At 46.7% G+C, this 21373-nt stretch overlaps 1 protein-coding gene across 3 annotated transcripts in view; it reads left to right on the forward strand.

The window, feature by feature from the left end:
• Positions 1-5743: 5743 nt before the first annotated feature.
• Positions 5744-21373, forward strand: part of JPH2 (junctophilin 2) — a 64163-nt gene continuing 48533 nt past the window's right edge. For 2 of the 3 annotated variants that reach the window (XM_024128395.3, XM_055082277.1), the window contains exon 1: positions 5744-6591. In XM_024128395.3, the coding sequence (XP_023984163.1) occupies positions 6213-6591 (379 nt within the window). In that variant the 5' untranslated portion in view covers positions 5744-6212. Of the gene's footprint in view, positions 6592-14177; positions 16515-21373 lie in introns of those variants that run through there. The other variant, XM_024128397.3, reaches the window with a different exon arrangement.

Consider the following 21373-nt stretch of genomic DNA (forward strand, 5'->3'; position numbering starts at 1 on the left):
GTATATTAACAGAACAGTCACCAGAGAATGATGAATTATGCACATTCCTTTTATACAAGGTTGTTAGGAGGGGTGTCAGGATTGAAAAGGACCAAGTTCCAATGGCCGAGTAACCTGTTGAAGAAATCCAAACTTGGATGAAAGCTTAGGCATTCCAGATTTGCAGGAAGGAGTTGTAAGCATTTACATCTCAGTCAAAATCTTCCTCAAAACATGAATCTTGGAGCCCTCAACTACTCTGCCCACACCCAGTTGGGCCAGCTTTAATATGTGTCCCCGATTAGAACATTTGACCTTTTGTGAGTGCAACTTATGGGACCAGTGTTTGTCAAATGCATCCTGGAAAATGGATTCAGATTATGGCTTGAGGAATTTTTACTCTGATGTTTTGCAAGGTGGCATCCTGGCATGTTCCTTTACTTAATAACTGTTCATTGAACATTCATTCAACAAATATTTATCGAGTGCTGACAACACACCAGGCACACTATACTAGGTGCTGGGACTAGAACAACATCATGTCCTCAGTGCAGAAAATGCTACGAAGAGAGAAGGATTAGGAGATAGTAAGGGCTGGGGCGGGGGGAGGGGGGGTTGCCATTTTAATTGGGGTGATCAGAGAAGGCTTCTGTGAGGTGGTGACATTTGAGCAGACACCTGAAGAAAGTGAGGGAGTGAGCCATGGGAATGTTTGGGGGAAGAGCATTCCTGGCAGAAGGACAGCAAGGATATCTGTGGCTTGAAGCAGGCGAGGTCCAGAAGTGTGAGTTAGGGGCAGATGGTGGAGGCGCTCGGAGGCTGTTTTAAAAGGCTTTGACTCCTGAAGAGATAGGGAGCTTTTGAGGGGGTTTGGAGGAGAGGAGAGACATATCAGACTTGTCTTTTAGAAAGAGCACTGGCTGCTCTGTAGACTAAGAGGGGAACCAGGAGAAGGAAAGGAAGGAGGCTGTCAGGAGGCTCCTGCAGTAGGCAGTGGTTTCTAGTGGCTCGGACGCTTGGCAGTGCTGGAGAGAAGACGTATCCCGGGATTATTTTGAAGGTAGAGCTGATGGATATAGGGGTGAGAGAAGGGTTGGTATTAAGGATGACTCCAAAGGTTTTAATACACTGGGAGTTGGCTGGAGGGGCAGATCTGGGAGGAGACCTTGGGAGTTTGGTTTTGATCTTCTGCAAGTCTGAGATGCTCATGAGATATCATGTAGAGATGCTGAGTTGGAGGTTGATGATGTGACTGAAGATAGAGAGAGGTACAGGGTGGAGATACAAAGTTAGGAGCCATCAGGATGTGGGTGTTAATGAAAGCTCTGCAACTGAAGGAGATCACCTAGGAAGTAAAGGTAGATAATCAGTCAGAGGACCAAACTCTGGGCCATTTCCAAGGTATAGAGATCAGGGGAATGAGGAGGAACCAGCAGAAGACTTGAGTGGGAGCAGCCAGTGAGGCAGGAGCAGAACCAAGAGACGAGCCCTAGAAGTAGAATGAAAAAGCATCTCGAGAATGGAGTGGTCAGTTGCCAAATGATGCACAGAAGGGAAGATGAGGACACCCAGTATGTGCAGGTGTCAGGCACGCAAAGAGGAGCCAGAGTGCCAGGCAGGCACTTATGTGTTCATGCACTTTTTTTTTTTTTTTTTTTTTTTTGGAATCAAGGTAATCTTTGCTTCAAACAGCTCATAGTTTGGGGGAGGAGCTGGTATGTGGGAAGGCACATAACCCAGCCAGGTAACTTGTCTGGGAGGTGAGGCTTCTTCAGCTAAGTCTTTGATGGCTGAGAAGAAACTCAATGGATATCTGGGTGCATTTCTTCTCTCTGTTCTGGATTTTCAGTTCCCTCCTCTCCACTTTCCCTAGGAAGCAGCCGTGCTTGAGAAGTTGAGAAAGAAATAGAGGAAGCAAGCGACTGCCCCCTCCGACCAAAGAACAGAACCATGGAGTGAGAAAAGCCCTGTGAAAAAGAGAGAATGGGATAGCTACCTATAAAAACAGTTTAAAATTTGTCCCAAGACCATTCTCTTTGGTTTGAAGAACTTGGTTTTCCTAAGAAAAATCTGTTGTAATGCACATGTGGCCACAAGGGGTCTCCCTTTCCTTGAAACTCACTGGTTTAAAGGGAGATGCAAAAAAGGGATGGCTGGTCACATAAGGCCAGTACCAAATTTGGCAAAGAATTTACTTAAACTTTTAAGAAATCAAAGTGTCCCTTTACCAATAACACAGTTTGTCAGTTTAAAAAAGGAAAAACCACAGGGTAACGTTGAGTAAACATGTACTGGGAAGAGTAAGGAGTGCTTCAGTGTCAATGTACTTAATATTTAAGGGGTGATTCTTCCCTCTTTGGTGACTATTTTATTAATCATGATAGTTTGAAAAGCAACTTGTCATGTGAGGATAATATTGATATTAGCTAACATTTATTAGGTGTTTAGTCTGTTCTAAGCCTTTTACAGCATTAACTCACATAATACTCACCCAGCCATATAAGGTAGATACTATTATCCTTAATACTAAGAATCCTTTGAGATAGGTACTTTTACAGATGAAGAATTTGTGGCTTAGAGAAATTAACAATTTGTCCAAGGTCACACAGCTTGTGAGGGGCAGAACTAGGATCTGAACACAAATTAACTCCATAACTATCCACCTGACACAGCCGATGGTAAGTGGATGCATGAATTTGTACATCATTAAGAAACTGTTTCTTAATTTGAAAACATACAGTGGGGCTTCCCTGGTGGCACAGTGGTTGGGAGTCCGCCTGCTGATGCAGGGGACACGGGTTCGTGCCCCAGTCCAGGAGGATCACACATGCTGCAGAGCGGTTGGGCCCATGGGCCATGGCCGCTGAGCCTGCGTGTCCGGAGCCTGTGCTCTGCAACGGGAGAGGCCACACAGTGAGAGGCCCGCATACCGCAAAAAAAAAAAAAAAAAAAAAAAATACAGTGGTTCTTTTTTTTTTTTTTATGTGTGTCTGTCCAGTTTTCCCAGCACTACTTGTTGAAGAGACTGTCTTTTCTCCATTGCGTATTCTTGCCTCTTTTTTTTCTGTTTTGTTTTTTGTTTTGTTTTTTGCGGTACGCGGGCCTCTCACTATCGTGGCCTCTCCCATTGTGGAGCACAGGCTCCGGACACGCAGGCTCAGCGGCCACGGCTCACGGGCCCAGCCGCTCCGCAGCATGTGGGATCTTCCCGGACCGGGGCACGAACCCGTGTCCCCTGCATTGGCAGGCGGACTCTCAACCACTGCACCACCAGGGAAGCCCTCTTGCCTCTTTTGTCATAGATTAATCGATCATAGGTAGGTAGGTTTATTTCTGGGCTCTCTATTCTGTTGCATTGATCTATGTGTTTCTTTTTGTGCCAGTACCACACTGTTTTGATCACTGTAGCTTTATAGTATAGTCTGAAGTCTGGGAGGGTTATACCTCCAGCTTTGTTCTTTTTCCTCAGGATTGCTTTGGCAATTCGGGCTCTTTTGCAGTTCCACATAAATTTTAGGATTATTTGCTCTAGTTCTGTGACAAATCTCCTGGATATATTTATAGGGATTGGACAAGATGACTTTTAAACCCCTCCCCATTTGTGTGTGTGTGGGTTTGTTTTTAAAAAAATTTTATTTATTTATTTATTTATTTTTATACAGCAGGTTCTTATTAGTTATCTATTTTTTACATATTAGTGTATATATGTCAATCCCAATCTCCCAATTCATCTCCACCTCCCACTCCCCCAACAGTGGTTCTTAACCAGGGATGAGAGTCAGATTCGTCTGAGGAGCTTTTACAAAGAATGCAAGTGCCCAGGCCTTCTCCCAGGACAATCTAATTCAGTAGGTTGGAGATGGGGTGGGACTCTGGAATCTGTTCATGTTTTTAAGTTCTACAGGTGATTCTTACATGTACCCACCCTTGGTAGGGAACCACCGTAGGGAGCTGTACGGATGAACAGTGGCTACACTTATGCAGGTGGAACAGCTCGCTAGAACACAGTAGCCACCAGCCTTAGAACAGGATTATGGTGATTTGGCTGGCATTTAACTACAAAGGGTATTGAACTCCCTCTGGCTTCCAGTTTGAGATGCTCTTTCCTCTCCCCTGGAGAGCAGAGCTGGAAAGAAACGTGTGATTTTCCAAAGACCCATCAGAAGTGGCAACAGCAGAACTCTCTGGGGGCAGCATTGAGGTGCTCTCAGCTGTGAATTGTGCAAGCAGGCTGTCGGTCAACCTGTAGCAGGAGTGAGTCAAAACCCAGATGATACAGTCTTTATCTACTGCTTTTTGCTGCATGTCAGCTTGGCAAAGAACCAGCAGTAGAGAACTCTGAGGCTGGGTGTTTCTACCTGGGGGTGAAATGTGGGCAGAGAAGGGATCTTTAAGACAGAGGGTTGTGAACGAGGAAGGAACCAAGTGTTAAGAACCAGGATCAGCTGCGGTGAAGGGAGAGAGGCTTTTCTATCCATTCCTTAAACAAGAACACATCTTCTGCAGCGACTTTAAGTGGCCTAAGTCATCATGGGATTTGGAGTATGACAGATTAGGCTGAAGTCAGATAATAATAGTTGAATGTTCTCAAGTCACTTCTGTGCTTGCTTTTTTGGTGATTTCTATCCTCCTCCTCCCCCGTCTCACACACACACACACACACACACACACACACACACAGCTTCCTGTGCTTGGTGGCTCCTACCTTTTCCAGAATTACTCCGTGTTCCTGTTAACCCTGGGCTCAGTTGGAATTTCCAGTCTTTAGCCTTGGCCACCGCCTCTCGTCGTGGAGATTTATTTGTCCCTTTCATTGTATTTTGGTGGGAACCTGAGTGCTGGTCAGTCCCTTTGCTCTTGACCCAGCCCCAAGAGCTTTCTGAAGTCTGGCCTCCCAGGCTCTTAGGACAACACAGCAAAAGAGAGCTTGGAAAGGGAATTAAAAAAAAAAAAATCACGATCCTTGAGTATTTCTGAGACAACCTCATTCCAATACAACCAGCAGCACTGTGTCTCAGAACTAGAGAGAGGAGGGCAGTCTCCCTGCCCGTCAGAAGAGAGAAAGGGAGTGATCCGTGACCCGTGCTTCTTGCACTGTGTTCTTTCCAGGGTTTTCCCAGGGTTTGGGGGAAGGGAGGGAATTTGGGGTTGTGCTAGACTCAGATTCGCTTTATCTTCCCAACTCTTGTCTCCAGAACCTCACCTCTCTTCCTAAGTCCTCTCCTCCACTCTCAAAGGCCTATGTGAACCCATGCCCCGTTCCTTTCTCTTTAGGTCACCAGATTCCTTTATGGGGTTGGCAGTGGTTCTATAATAGCCCCAGGTCCTGCAGGGGCATGTGAGTGGTGCTGGGGCTGAGATTTGCTAACTTCTATGCTCTGGGGGATTCTAAGTGCTCCGGGACCGGGTGTTCTGCTGGTCTTCCTCTCTTCTCCCTGCCGGCAGACTCAGGGGACCAGGAAGGTGGAAGGGAGCTCTTACCCAAGAGAAGAAAAGCCACCAAATCTCCCCAGCTGCCCACGCTTAGTTCTCAGCTTCCCTTCCTCATCCCTCAAACCACTCCCTGAGTCTGAAGCGCTAGCCCAGTTTGAAATACCCCTCCCGCTTTGAAGGAGGCTGGGCCGGCCAGGGGGTTATTTTGGGAGCAGCTTCTGAGATCCAATGGCCTTGTTAGGGCAACACTGACCTTTCCATCCCAGGAGGAGGGCAGGATTGGAGAGGGGCGGGGCAGGGGTGGGGGAATCACAGCCCTGCACACCCACGGGGGTGGAGGAGAAGGGGGCCAGCAGGGCTTCAGGAATTCAGCCTCGGGCTGGGGGTTGTCACCGAGGGGGAATTTCTCCTCTTTGAAAACGGACTGGGGACCCCTCCACCCCACCCCTTTCACTGCAGTTCTTAAAGGGATCACACCGTTTTTCCTTTGACTCCATGGAAGCCAGGTTTGGGACACTCCGTGGACACTTTGAACCTCTCCTTCCCACTTCCTTCCCAGCTGGCAGCCTTCCTCTGGCTGAGTGAGTGGGGGCCTCCTAGGCATGGCACTGACCAGCCGACCCAGTGCTGACTTGGCTCCTGGGTTCCTTCAGCCTCGGGTGGCATCTTGCTTACCCCCTCCAGTCCGGGGCGGGGGGGGGCAGCCCTGAGCTGCTTGGAGAGAGTCGCTGGCACCACCCCCCCTATTGCCCTCTCCCCCGAAGCTGGAGGACGGTGAGGTGGTCAGGGGCTACGATGAGATGAGCGGGGGCCGCTTTGACTTTGATGATGGCGGGGCGTACTGCGGGGGCTGGGAGGGGGGAAAGGCCCACGGGCACGGACTGTGCACGGGCCCCAAGGGCCAGGGCGAATACTCGGGCTCCTGGAACTTTGGCTTTGAAGTGGCGGGTGTGTATACCTGGCCCAGCGGAAACACCTTCGAGGGATACTGGAGCCAGGGCAAGCGGCATGGGCTGGGCATAGAGACCAAGGGACGCTGGCTGTACAAGGGCGAGTGGACGCACGGCTTCAAGGGACGCTACGGAACCCGGCAGAGCAGCAGCAGCGGTGCCAAGTATGAGGGCACTTGGAACAATGGCCTGCAGGACGGCTACGGCACGGAGACCTATGCAGATGGAGGTGAGCCCAGCCTGGGGCCTGCGGACCTGGGGGAGGGGCCAGGCAGGGTGAGGAAGACGGGTGGAGGGTGGGAAGATCCAGGGGCAGTACAGCACCAAATCAGAGGTGCCAGGATGTTATCTGCTGTGTGGCTTCGGGCAAGCGGCTCCGCCTCTGTCTGCATCCATTTCCTTGTTAGTAAAGTGGGGTCAATAACGGAGCTATTGAGAGGATTGGCAGAAGTGCTTCTAATGCAAGGCCTGCCATAGAAATACGCATTCAGTAAGACACTACTGCTACTGTTGCATGCTAGGTGTACCATCAGATGTGGAATATGCTCCAGAAGAATTGGTGTCTAATGTCAACTTTGCCATGAAAATTATTTTCAATCAATAGATCATCAAGTGTTCATTCATTCATTCATTCATCCATCCCCCCACCCACTCACCCATCCACCCATCCATCCATCCACATATCCATTCATCCATCTATCCACCCATTTATCTGTTCTTCCAAACATTCATCTATCTATCCATCCATCCATCCATCCACCCAGTCATCCATCCACATATCCATTCATCCATCCATCCACCCAGTCATCCATCCATCCATCCATCCATCCATTTATCTGTTCTTCCAGTCATTCATCCATCCACCCATTTGTCCATCCATCCATCCATCCATCCATCCATCCATCCATCCATCCACCCATCCATCCAAGCATCCTTTCATTCAGTGCATATTCCTATAGTACCACCTATTCACCAGGCACTGTAAAAAGGGTTTGATATAAAGAGGAACAAGATACATCCCATGGGTTCAAAGATAGGCTTGTGGACAAACAATTATACACAAGTATTCACAGAGTGCTGTGGCAGAAAAGAGAAGTTAGATTTGAGGAGGTCAGGGGATGCTTTCGAGAAGGCATCCATCCATCCATCCATCCATCCACCCATCCATCCAAGCATCCTTTCATTCAGTGCATATTCCTATAGTACCACCTATTCACCAGGCACTGTAAAAAGGGTTTGATATAAAGAGGAACAAGATACATCCCATGGGTTCAAAGATAGGCTTGTGGACAAACAATTATACACAAGTATTCACAGAGTGCTGTGGCAGAAAAGAGAAGTTAGATTTGAGGAGGTCAGGGGATGCTTTCGAGAAGGTGACATCTGAACTGAACCTTGATGGGAAAATTATGTTTGAGAGGCAGATAGAGAATGGCCTCGGGTGCAGGATGGGCTCCTGACTGGGCTACCAACTGGTGAATGTCTGGTGAGGGCTCGCCCTCGAATGCATCTGGATGTTAACAGGTTGTGTCCCTGGAGTTTCTATGGTGGCCACGCAACCCTGGCTGGAATTGAACAAAATCTGGCTCCACGTTTCCTAATTTGGTGACCTTGAGCAGTCTGCGGAACCTCTGCAATTCAGTGCAATTAAGTTCACCAGGTGTTTATGCCGGACACTACGCTACACACTGGGGACAAGCAGAGAGCAAGCTTCAGATTCTCCAATTACCAAATGGAGATAATCCTTGCATGCTAGCTGGGCATCAGTTACCCACGCAAAGTGGTGCAAGTACGCATGTGCTGAAAGTTCCTTCCTTCTTTCCACTCCCCAAACCACGGTTTGTGTGTATTGGGGGCCTGGATGTGAGTCGCAGGGACACACATTTCTGGGAAACTAGAGGCCGATGTCCCAATATGTCTAAAACAGGGGAAACCCATTCATTCATTCATGGATCACCAACTATGTGTCAGGCACCCTCCCACAGCGAGTCCTAGGGGCCAGGAAGTCCTCAGGGACTTCCCTGTCTAGTGAAGAAGACAGAAATAAACCGGAAAACAAACGTATATGCAATTTCCAGAAGTTACTAGTGTTATGAAAAAAATAGCAGAGAAGGAAGAGGGTGATGTTTTTGGATGGGGGGCTCCTGAGAAGTAGGGTGGAGAGGACTTGAGAGGGAGGGAAGGCCCCAGGCAGAGGGAATGGCGACTGCAAAGGCCCTGCGGCAGGACTGGGCTTGGCATGGGTGAAGAGCAGCGAGAACACAGGCCGCGCTGATGGGGCTGCCGCTGGAGTTGCAGGCATGGGCCAGGTCACGTAGACTTGCAGGGCCTTGGGTTTTAGCCTACGTGTGTCCAGGAGCCTAGGAAGGTGTGTCATCGGAAGGCCTGCCTCCCTGGTTTGTCAGAAGCCCAGACTCTCCTTCCGAATGAGACAGCCCCGCATCCAGGGGGCCTGGAAACCTCATAGATCCTCTCCCACGAGTGCAACCCTCCCAAATTAGATGTGGCCGCTGCTTCGGAAAATCTCTTTAATCAACCTGTCATCAGTTCTCCCAGGGGTTGTTAAGGACCTGCCCTTTGCCCCATCCTGGACAGTGTGGAGGGGAATGTGGATTAATAAGATCCTGTGATTAGGTACCATTGGGAGTCAGGCAACCCTGGATTATTACCCTCCCCCTATCATATTCTTTCATCTCTTGGAGCTTTAGTTTCCTCATCCCTAAAATGGACTTATACTAATCTCTCCTAAGATTTCTCATGCGATAAATGTGTAGTTGCCATTATTACTATTAACTATCATCAATTCATTCAATAAATATTTACTGAGTGACTGTTAGGAAGCCAGTGCTACACTACACTGGGTGGGTGGTGGGCGGGTGGTGAGGAGAGTGTAGAAATGAACAGGATGGGAAAGGTCCCTGACTTCCAGAGAATCTAAGAAAAAATTGTGTTGGGTGCCAAGCAGGGATGTGCCAGGGACTAAGGGAGCAAGAAGCAGGCAGCTAACCAGACTGAGGCAATCAGGGAGGCTTCCTGGAATAAGTGGCAAGTGGAGCTCTGAAGTACCAGAGTGAACCAGGTGACAAGGGTGGAGGACGCGTGCTCCAGGTGGAGAGAACAGTGGACAAAGACTCTGAGGTCCAAAGCTTGCCATCCAGCGGATATCAACATGAAACTTTAATCTTATCCCCAGTTTTGAGAAGTATTGAGCTAAGCGATAATATGTCCCCTTTCCTCCACTCCCTACCTTACCTTGCAGTCCAATGTTACAGGTGTCTGCCTGCTCCAAACCAAAGAAAAGAGTAGATTTCCAAACTGGAGGTGTTGACTCATTGGCAAAATCAATTTATTGGGTCATGACCTGCATTTTAAAAAATGAAAGAATAGAATAGAACAGAACAGAATAGAAAATATCAAAGTGTTTCATAGAGAATGAGATAAAGTATTGTTTCCTGAAATGTTTGTTCAGTTGGAGATATATGTATGTATATACATATATGGATATATGTATATATATATTGTGTGTATTAAAACGTCTGTGTTTCTATATTGATGACTACTGTCTACTAATATCTCCACACAAAGTACTTAATCAAGAATAAAAGATGGCTCTTTAAATTAAATTCAACAATATAGAAAATTCGCACATTATTATTTTTATGATTTCATGGTAGATTAATAAATTATTCATCATGGGCAAAAAAAATGTGTTTATGTGTGTGTCATGATTCAAACATATATATTTTTTACTGCAGGTCACGGTCAAAAAAGTATGAATATCACTGTTCTAAAGTGACTTGACCTGGCATCTTCATGGAAGCCCCTGCCACTCCTAAATCCACAAACCTTCTCTCTTCCCCATGCTTGTTGCTTTGGCTGGAAGTTAAGCTCCAGTTCTTTGGTGGGAAGGGTAAAGTGGTCAAGGCAAAGGAGCTCCAGCCTCCCAAACTCTGCCCCCTAAGCCTCCTGGCACCCCTCCCCCGCCTATAGCCCCACATTCCTCTCCTGGCCATATATAGCAAAGCTAAAAATAGCTGCTGACTTAAAAGCCCAAAGCCAGCATACACCCGGTCCTTAAGTAGTAACGTGCTGTCTGGCGGTTTCCACCCCAGAGACCCACAGACTCCAGGACTAGAAGGGCCACTAGTGATCTTTGCTTTCCTCGGATCTTGACCTGGGCCTGAGCCTTGGCCTCAGAGGCCCATAAATGGCCTGAAACTGCAGGCAAGATGTGCACATATGTGCGTGGACTATCTGTGTTTTTCTGGGAGGTATTTCCTCAAAGAGCCATCAGATTCTCCAAGTAATCTGGTGCTCAGATAAATTCCAGAACCACGGGTCTAGTTTAATAATCCCCTCCCCAAAACGTGCAGTAGGAAAAACCAAGCCCAAGGTTGCCTTTTTTTCATGAAGTTAATAATAATAATAGTTAACATTTTTGGAGTAGGAACGACGTGCCAGGTGCTGATCTTGGTACGCGGCATGTGTTGTGTTATTTAAACTTTCACAATAACCTTACGGAGAAGTACTATTATTACCCCTCTTTTATAGAAGAGGAAGCTGAGACAGATAGTAAGTATTCTCTCATGGTCCTCTAGCTGATAAGAGGCAGAGATGGAATTTGATCACTGTAAGTGATAATTAAATATTTTATACATATTATGAATCAGTATTTTAATAAATGACAGACAACTATACAAAATAATCAGGACTGGCTACATAATTTGGGGGACACAGTGCAAAATGAAAATGTGGGCCCCTTCTTCAAAATCAGTAAGAATTTCAAGATGGTGGCAAGACAGCATTAAGCCAAGTTCAGGACCCTTCTTAGCAGAGTCCTGTGTGACTACACTGGTTAAACGCCCGTGAAGCTGGCCGTGACAGTAGTAACAATGGTCTTGACCATTTTGAGTGTTTACTAGTTTTTATCAAGCTCTGTGACAATAGTAATAACTGTCTCTACCATTTACGGAGTCTTTACTAGTCTTTATCTCTCAGGATCTGTGCTAAGAATCTACATTCATTATATTAGTGAGGTTTATTTTTTATTTTTCCTTAACATAATTTTATATATATATATTTTTATTAGTTATCCATTTTATACATATTAGTGTATACATGTCAATCTCAGTCTCCCAGTTCGTCCCACCACCACCCTACCCTCCCACCCCTGCTTTGCCCCCTTTGTGTCCACGTGTTTGTCCTCTATATCTGTGTCTCTATTTCTGCCCTGCAAACCGGTTCATCTGTACCATTTTTCTAGATTCTACATATATGCATTAATATGTGATATTTGGTTTTCTCTTTCTGACTTACGTCACTCTGTATGACAGACTCTAGGTCCATCTGCGTCTCTACAAATGACCCAATTTCGTTCCTTTTTATGGCTGAGTAATATTCCATTGTATATATGTACCACATCTTCTTTATCCATTCGTCTGTCGATGGGCATTTAGGTTGCTTCCACGACCTGGCTATTGTAAACAGTGCTGCAATGAACATTGGGGTGCATGTGTCTTTTTGAATTATGGTTTTCTCTGGGTATATGCCCAGTAGTGGGTCTTTTAAAAAAATATTTATTGGGGTATAGTTGATTTATAATGTTGTGTTAGTTTTAGGTGTACAGCAAAGTGAATCAGTTATACATATACATATATCCACCCTTTTTTTAAAGATTCCTTTCCCATATAGTCCATTACAGACTATACATAATCTGTAATACAGAGTACTGAGTAGAGTTCCCTGTGCATTACAGCAGGTTCTTATTAGTTATCTATTTTATATATAGTAGTGTGTATATGTCAATCCCAGTCTCCCAATTTATTATTGAGGCTTCTTAACAACTCTCTCATCTACTACACTAGCAGCTTTCAAATTTTTATGACTACAACCCACTTTAAGATATGTATTTCCCATTGTAATTCTATGCACACACACAAAAACATAAAACTGAAGCAAATCATCATGAAACAATATTTCTCTTCCTATATGCTGTACTTGCTATTTTCTCTTTTATGAGATATTATTGATAGAATTATTGTTCTCTCTTGTTGAGAGAATTAAATGATGCACTGATATACATAAAATACTTAGAACAGTGTTAGGCATGTGGTTAGTGCTCTTATTATTATTATTACATACTGAAAAAATGATATTTTTATGTTTAAGTATGAGACCTGGGTCAAAAACACAACCTTCTATGCTCTGGATACAGATTTCTTTATCCTTCCCAAAGGTGATGGCTTAAGCTCATTTTAGCCCAATTGACTCTGACCATGGGAGCTAAATGAATTTGCCAGGCTAGCGGCCTGAATAATACCTGATGTCACGTTATCTGGGCCTGTGATATGGGTTCCTTGAAGCTACTTAACCTCCATATTTCTTTACATATTTCCTCTGCAAAAGAATATCGTTTCTATTGATCTATGTGTCTATCTTTGTGCCAATATCACACTGCCTTGGTTAGTGGAGCTTTAAAACAAGTTTTTAAATCAGAGTAAATCCTCCAACTTTGCTCTCCTGTTCAAGACTGTTTCAGTTATTCTAGATCATTTCCATTTCTCTATATATGATAAAATCAGGTTGTCAATTTCTACTAAAAAAGCCTGATGGAAATTTGATTGAAAATGCATTTGATGGGGCTTTCCTGGTGGCACGGTGGTTGAGAGTCTGCCTGCCGATGCAGGGGACACGGGTTCGTGCCCTGGTCTGGGAAGATCCCACATGCCGCAGAGCGGCTAGGCCCGTGAGCCATGGCCGCTGAGCCTGCGCGTCCGGAGCCTGTGCTCCAGAACGGGAGAGGCCACAACAGTGAGAGGCCCGCGTACCGCAAAAAAAAAAAAAAAAAAAAATGCATTTGATGGATTATGCTGAAGTATATTCAGCACAACTTCACAATTAAGATAAGCATGAGAACCAAAGGCAATTTGTAAAGAAGTGACTGTATTATCTCTTCACTAGAGAATTTAAGAGACCATCCATATAGGTCTATGGAAACTGTCTTGTTGCTTTTCAAATTCTCTTTTTCCATTTTCTTGGATCCTAGTGAGTTTTCTAACAATTTTCTGCATTGTTCATACTGATGCATTCATTACATTTATTTATTGTGTGATTATGAGTAAAATAATTACAGAAAAAAATGCATTTGATCTACACATCAATTTGGAGAGAATGGACATCTGAACAGCAGTGAGCCTTCCAATCATGGACATGGTATATATCCCTATTTATTTAGGTCTTCTTTAATTTTGTTCAGCAAAGTTTTAGAGTTTTCAATGTCTTGCACTATTTTTTTTTTTTTGGTAAAATTAACAAGTATTTTATTTTTTTATGATATTATAAATGGCATTTTAAATTTCATTGTTCCAATTGTTCACTGCTTTTTCAATCCTTTCACCTTGCTGAATTAATTTCTTAGTTTTGGTGGGATTTTTTTTGGGGGGGGGTTGTTTTTCAGATTTAAAAAGAATGTCTTTTAATTTAGAATTTCTTGATTGCTATTAAAACTCAAGTGTAGAAGTCCTAAGAGAATCTGATGGGACCAAAGGAAGCCTGTGTTAATTAAACATTTGGGGCTTAGAGTAGCCAGATCCGGGTCCAAATCCCAGTGGGGCCACTTCTTAATTCTACACACATAAGCATATCATGTGAGCTCTTTCACCTTCCATTTCCTTTTTTCCATTAGGGATGTCAAAATCTCCCTCAAAATGTGATTGAAACAATGAAATGAGATAAAACATAAAAAGGACTTAGCAGGGTGCCTGGCACGGAGGAAATGCTGAAACATATATTCTCTTTTCTGTGTTTCTTTCACAGTCCAAAGGGCGAACTAATTCAGGATGGCCTGAACCACAGCTGCCTCCGTTTGGGGAAGAATATTTCAGTACAAAACCTGGCTTTTGATTTTGGAGCACTTAATAAGCCAAGACTTTGCTAAGTTCTGCTTTGGGTGCTGCCAGTGTAAATGGAACCCAAGTCAGACATGATTCCATTTCGAACGTAGAATCAGCATAATTTAACCTCATCTTGAAAATCTCATGTCCCAGTTCACAGCCAGGGGTCAGCATGATAGTTGTCTGGGCTGCTGTCACAGCAGCTTCTTGGCATTTATCCGGGACTCCAGGGGAGCAGAGTGGACCCTCAGTAAGACAGGGAAGTGGATGTCACTAGTCCTCCTCTCTGCAGCCTTGTTTTCTGGGATGCATGTGTCCAGTTGGCCAAATCTCCCCAGACGTACCCCTGTCCAAGGCCAGGACCTTGGCATTCATCGAGCTGGCTTGCTTCCAGGGTCTGCTAATTTCATGTCCCCAGCAGCTGTTGCCTGGACCAGCCCTGGCTGCCACACCTTTGTGAGGAATGTCCAGTCTCATTTTCTAAGGGCCCTGGTTGAGGGTGGGGTGTGGGGTGAGGGAGACAGGCTTGCTTCCTGCCCTAGACCAGAGGGCCGCCCCTGTTCTCTCCTTTCCTTTGCCAAGCCAAAGCCACAGAGTAGGTGGGCTTTGGGTCTGGTCAAGATCAAGGCCCCTACTTACTCCTGCATAACTGGGAGTCGACTGACCCGGACCTGCCTGGCAGAATCCACAGGGCGATCCAGGGGCAGAGTGGGAACTCCAGAAGCCTCTCCCCCTAGGCGAGTAGTGAGCACCTTGTGCCTGGAGGTATTCAAGCATGTGCTGCTGACCATTGTTTGAACCGTGTAGAATGGGGGCCACACCCTGAGGCCTGAGGGTGGGCCGCAACCTGCAGGAAATGCTCTGTGTGGCGCGCACAATGTTTTCCTTATTTTTAATTAAATTTGAATCCTTTGTGAATACCATCTTAACAAAGTGATCAAATTTCACATCATTGATGACAGGACAACCAGACAATGGGGGCCTTTGTTGGGATGTACAGAGAAGGACACAACATCCCCTATATGATATTCCTGCCAGGAAGGTGTGGATACAGGTTAGTTCACGCAGGGCCTGGTAGGCCATTGTAAGAATCTGGCTTTTACCCTGAGAAAAATGCGGGCTATAAAAGTGACATGCTGGCTTCCCTGGTGGCACAGTGGTTGAGAGTCCGCCTGCCGATGCAGGGGGCACGGGTTCGTGCCCCGGTCCGGGAGGATCCCACATGCCGCGGAGCGGCCGGGCCTGTGAGCCATGGCCGCTGGGCCTGCGCGTCCAGGGCCTGTGCTCCGCAACTGGAGAGGCCACAACAGTGAGAGGCCCGTGTACCGCAAAAAAAAAAAAAAAAAAAGTGACATGCTCTGCCTTTGTTTAAAGGGCTGCCTTTGGCTACTGTGTTCAGAGACGGTTTGGGGGCAAAGAGGTGGTGCGGAAAGGGTAGAAGGTGCAGAAAGGGGAGATCAATTAGTGTGTCTATTGCAATGACACAGCTGAGACATGACGATGGTTTGGACCTCCAACCTGGATCAGCAGAGGTGGGGAGAAGTGGTTGAACTCTGGGTCTACTTTGAACCTGGAGCCGAAAGATTGGGCTGATAGATTGCATAGGGAGAGTGAGAGAAAGAAGAGTCAAGGAAGGTTCTAAGGCTTTGGCCTGGGCCACAAAGGACAGGGTTGCCCTGAGCTAAGATGGGGTGAGGGTTTGAAGAGGGAAGGTCAGGAGCTCGGTGCTGTATACTGAGAGTGAGCAAAGCCCGATAAACACGGCGCGTGGGCGTGAGGGTTGTGGGCAGGCGTGCACGCAGACAGGGAGCCCTGAGCAACCAGTGGGGGGTCTGAGCCCAGGCCGTCTCCCCTTGATCCCTTTCCTCCCCCACACTCAATTATTTCTGGCTTCCAAGGCCCTCAGGGTTGCTGAGCTGACCCAGGGCCTGGCAAAGATGCTTTCCCCCAGGCCCCAGGATTGTCAGCATTCTGTCAGTGTCACCTGATTAATCCCCTGTTGGTGATCCTGGGAAACCAGAGACAGTGGAGCTTTGATGGGAGGTAGCATTTGGGGGCCACGGGAAGGGACTTCAGGACCACCTTGCAGGCGAGCCAGAGAGCAAGGCCTTGGGATTGTTACAGGAAAAACGGAATACCATCTATATGCTCACCCAAAGGGACTGTTCAATTAATTCATAAGACCATGCCAGGAAGTACAAAAACCATTAAAAAGACAGAGGCAGAACTATACCTCAATAAAAAAAAAAAAAAAATGTTTAAAAAGGGCGGGGGAGGGAGGGAGAGAGGGAGAGAGAGGGAGGGGGAGAGAGAGAGAGAGAGAGAGAGAGAGAGAGAGAGAGAGGGAGGGAGGGAGGGAGGGAGAGAGGGAGAGAAAAGACAGACAGGGACTTCCCTCGTGGTCCAGTGGTTAAGACTCTGAGCTTCCACTGCAGGGAGCGTGCTTTCGAGCCCTGGTCGGGGAACTAAGATTCCAGTATGCTGCACTGCGCAGCCGGGGGAGGGGAAGGACAGAGACAGACCCACCTATACTCGTGTGGAAAGGAATCTAAGGCATTTTAAGCAAACAAGAGCCACTGGACAAATATTTATTGAGGGGGAGAGTGTTAGGGTGGGGAGTAGCTAATCTTTTAGTTCACTTGTGATAATATAGGCTTGTAAATAAGAAGAAAAAGTTCTGGAAGGACTGAAATTGTTAACAGTGATTACCTCTGGGGAGACAATACAAGAGTGTTTTATTTTAAATACTCTGTTGCTTGAATTTTATGCAATGGGCATGTGCATCTTTGTAAGTTTTTCAGAAATGCTCTCCCCGCAACACATAAACGTTTATATGCTGACATGCTAAGAAGGCTTCAGGGTACAAAGAGAGTTTGGGGGCTCTAAGCAGAGTCCCCCAGAATCTAGCCTCAGATCCCAAATGAGTTCCCTTCATTCTGCCCCACTCTGGGTTATTCAGCTCTTCAAGCCAAAGCAGGATTGAAAGGGCAAGCAAGGCAGGTGATCTGTTCTTTAGTCCCAGCTGAGCTACTGCCTGGCTGTGCGGCTTTGGGTAGGTCCCTGTACCACTCTGTGCCTAAGCTTCCTACCCTGTATAATGAGGGGCTGAACCACCCTTACTCCTGGAGGTAAGTCGATTTCTCTCACATGCAACATCAGCTACTTGACTGTGGCTGCCCGGAGAGGTGGTGAGGGGAGACTGCTCTGCCTTATTAGGATTCAGCATCATGATCGATTAACAATGTCTGTTGTGGACACAGGATGGGGAAGAGGTAGCCCATGTGACAGATGACTTGTTGTCTTGGACTAGATGGTCTTCAAGGTCCATTCCAGCTGTGCCTTTCTTGGGATTGAAGTATTCTCACTTACCCCTGAGTTGAGATTGTCTATGACCCTGTTGTGCATGTGTGGATATCAGGAACGCGACAGTCTGTATTAGCTACGGGGCGCTGGCATCAGCTCCTGCTGGTGCATGACAGCCCATTGTTAAGTTTTCAGGAATTTTGCAAGCTGGCTGTTCGACCGCTGGTAGCTTGACTGGCCAGGGTGGGAATATTTAGATGATGGAAATTGGCCGACGCGATGAATCCGGGTTGTTTGATTTCCAAAGAGCTGTTTTACCAGCATACCAGGAACAATGTGCTAATATGAAATGCCCTTCTCTCCTTCCCACCTAAATTTAGGGCAACCAACCTTCCCGGTTTGCCTGGGAACCGTCCTGGTTTTAGTACTGAAAGTATTAAGGTTTCTCGGGAAACCCCTCAATCTCAGGCAAACGGGGATGACTGGTCACCCTGCAATCCTTTCCCAAGAAGTGAAGGGAGCCAACATTTATTGAGAGTCTGAGGTCTCTGCTAGATAACTCACATGACACTCACAGCAACCCTGCAAGGAAAATTGCTTTGCTTCTTTTGCTGAGCAGAGATAGACTCAAAAAGAACTTGTCCGAGGCCATGTACTCACGTACTCATTTGACAGTACCTGTTGGATGCCTTCTCCGGGCCAGTCATCACATTGAGGGCTGGAGCTGCTGTGGTGAGCGAGGCAGTTTTGGTCCCTGCCCTCAGGAGCGTGCATTCTAACAGCAGAGACCAGCATTGGACAGTTATTTAATTACAACATGGGATAAATAATTTGAAGGGCAAGTAGAAGGGTTTATGAGCTGATAATGGGTGAGCCTAGTCTGGTCGGGTAATCAGAGAAGGCTTCCTTGAGGAAGTGGTTTTAGCCTTGAGGCTGAGATCTAAAGGATGGGTGATGGGAGAACCACATGGTGCCGGACAAAAGGAATATTGAGTGCAAAGGCTTGGAGGTGGGAACGGAGCATGCTGTGTTCAAGAAAAGGTGGGAGCACAGAGACTGGGAGCGAGAGTGGGATACATGAGGCTGGAGGGTTGGTAGGGCCCAAGCCAAGAGGGCTTTGCGGGTCACAAGGAGGAGTTTGAATTTCATCCTTACAGCAGATGCTGTGGGACACCCTCAGACACCCCGCAGGAGCAGGGTCCTCTTTTCCCCAGCTGCTGGGAGTTTGGGCTGCTGATGGCTCATAGCTGGCCATTGCCCTCTGTCAAAAGGAGGTGCCTCCCTCTGGGGGTAACCCATAGTTAAGGACTAGTTGATACAGGAGTACAAAGACCCAGGCTTCTTGCTTTGATTTTGGACAACTCTGAAGGGCCACACCAGCTCCAGAGATCCCCATGGGATCCAGTGAGGCTTTAGCTGCAACTGTTCAACTTCTTCCACTTATTGAAGACTGCTTCCTTCCTTACGGCTGTTTGTCCTGAGAGCCCTCCTCCCAAAATCACCCACATGCAATCTCAGTCTCAGAATATGTGTCCTAGGGGACAAGCCTCCCTCAAGGTACTGGGAAGCCGTCACAAAGTTTTAAGCGGGGGTAACCCGATCACATCTGCATCTTACAAAGGAGATGACTCCGGCGGCAGCGAAGGGTGGAGTGAAGTGGGTATCTGGGGAGGCAAAGACCAGGGCAGACGCTACCGTAGTCAACCAGGGAATATTGGCAGAGCCCTGCACTAGATGGACGGGGTGGAGATAAAGGGAAGTGGGGAGAGATTAAAGAGATATTCAGAGTCAGGTCTGTTTCCAAAGCCCAAGCAATTTCCATTATTCTTTGCTGCTCCCAGAGACGTCTCAGGTTTGACTTGCTCTCTCTGGGACACAGGATCCATGGTCTTCATCAAGGTGGAATATGGGTCCCCCATAGTGAGGAGCATCTATGTGGCTGTCCATGGCATGGGCATGTGTGTTCACCTCAACGTGCATTCCTGCTTTACCTCATCTGACTTCGGGTGCCTGGACAAGAGCCATGACCCTTGGACGCTTCTGGTGCTCACTTCCCTACCTGCCATGCTCTGTCTTCAACCCTGTCTGAAATCTGTTGATGGCGCTTCCGTGGTCCTGCCCAAAGATCTTGAACTAACTTCTAAGACTGCGTGAGAGGACTTGGAGAAGGATCAGAGGTGGCCGTTGGAACAAAGAGACAATATATAGACAAGATAGTGGCCGTAGGTGGTAAGGAGTGATGAGAGTTTGGAGGAAGGAAGGTGGCCTGGGTAGGTTTCTGAAGGAGGTGGCTTTGAAAGTAGGTTTTGGGGGATTTGGGGAGGAAAACTGAGAAGGTGAGCGGGGACCAGGTCATGAAGACACTGAACTGTCAGGTAAGGACTTCCATGGGCACTGGGGACCCCTGGAGAGGAGCCACTCCTGATTACTTTCTCTCCATCTCTGTTCAGTCCCCTAGGGACACTGACAGTTGGACCTCAAACAGTTTCCTAGAAATAGGCAGGTGTCACCGGCCAGACGGGATGGTGTTCTCAGTATTCATTCTGCATTTGGAGGCAGGATCCATGGTCTGACCCACAGGTCTCTTCTCTGTCTCCCCTTGGGTTTCTGAAATGGTCACGCTTTCTTCCGAGCTGAGGTTTGGGTGAGGGTTTCTGAACCTTTCACTTGTAAGGGGTATTCTGACGTTCTCAGAGGTACAGAGCAGAAAGCGCTGGCCAGGAAGCTTGGCTGTGATCACCAACAACTGCTACACTGGTGTGATCATGAGCAAGTAAGTTATTTACATTTTTAGTGTCAGTTTTTCCCACTGTAAAATCAGAATGCTAATACTTGTATCTGTTTGGGTATTTTTTTCTGTCTGCAAGTAACAGAAAACCCTAACTCCAGATGACCTAAACTAGCCCTTTCCAACAAAAATATAACGTGGGCTCCAAACGTAATTTAAAATTTTCCAGTAGCCACATTTAAAAAGGTGAAATGAATTTTAATCACATCTTTTATTTAACCCATTACCCAAAATATTATAATTTCCACATGTAATCAATATGTAATTATTAGTGAGATATTTTATATTCTTTTTTTGTAGTAAATCTTTTCTTTTTTTCATTTATTTATTTATTCATTGGCTGCACTGGGTCTTCGTTGCTGTGCGCTGGCTTTCCTAGTTGCGGCGAGCAGGGGCTGCTCTTTGTCGAGGTGCGCGGGCTTCTCATTGCAGAGGCTTCTCTTGTTGCGGAGCACGGGCTCTAGAGCGCAGGCTCAGTAGTTGTGGCACATGGGCTTAGTTGCTCTGCGGCTTGCGGGATCTTCCCAGACTAGGGCTCAAACCTGTGTTGCCTTCATTGGGAGGCGGATTCTTAACCACTGCGCTACCAGGGAAGTCCCTGTACTAAAACTTTTAAATTCAGTGCTCAATAACCACATGCATCTAATGGCTACCATATTGGACAGCACAGACCTTGTTTAATAAGGATATTTCTAATTACACATAAACAAGAATCCAGAGGTAAGGAAGTCTCAGGACTGGTTAATTTGGAGGCACAACAGCATCAGCAAGAACCCAGGTTCCTGCTACCTTTTTGCTCTGCCATCCACAGAGTGTGTTTTGTTCCCAGCTAGTTCCCCTCATGGTCCCAATATGGCTGCCACAGCTCCAGGAGTCATGTCCACATGCAACAACATCCAGCGGAAAAAGAGGGTATGTTTCTCCACAAGTATCTCTTGAGAAGAACTAAGAACTCTTTCTTGTCTCCCTTGCCCCATACCTTTTGCTGACTTACCTCAGGTTTCAGTGCCAGAGTTCATCACATGTTC

This window comes from Physeter macrocephalus, unplaced genomic scaffold (genome assembly GCF_002837175.3).
Source record: "Physeter macrocephalus isolate SW-GA unplaced genomic scaffold, ASM283717v5 random_53, whole genome shotgun sequence".
NCBI classification, from domain to species: Eukaryota; Metazoa; Chordata; class Mammalia; order Artiodactyla; family Physeteridae; genus Physeter; species Physeter macrocephalus.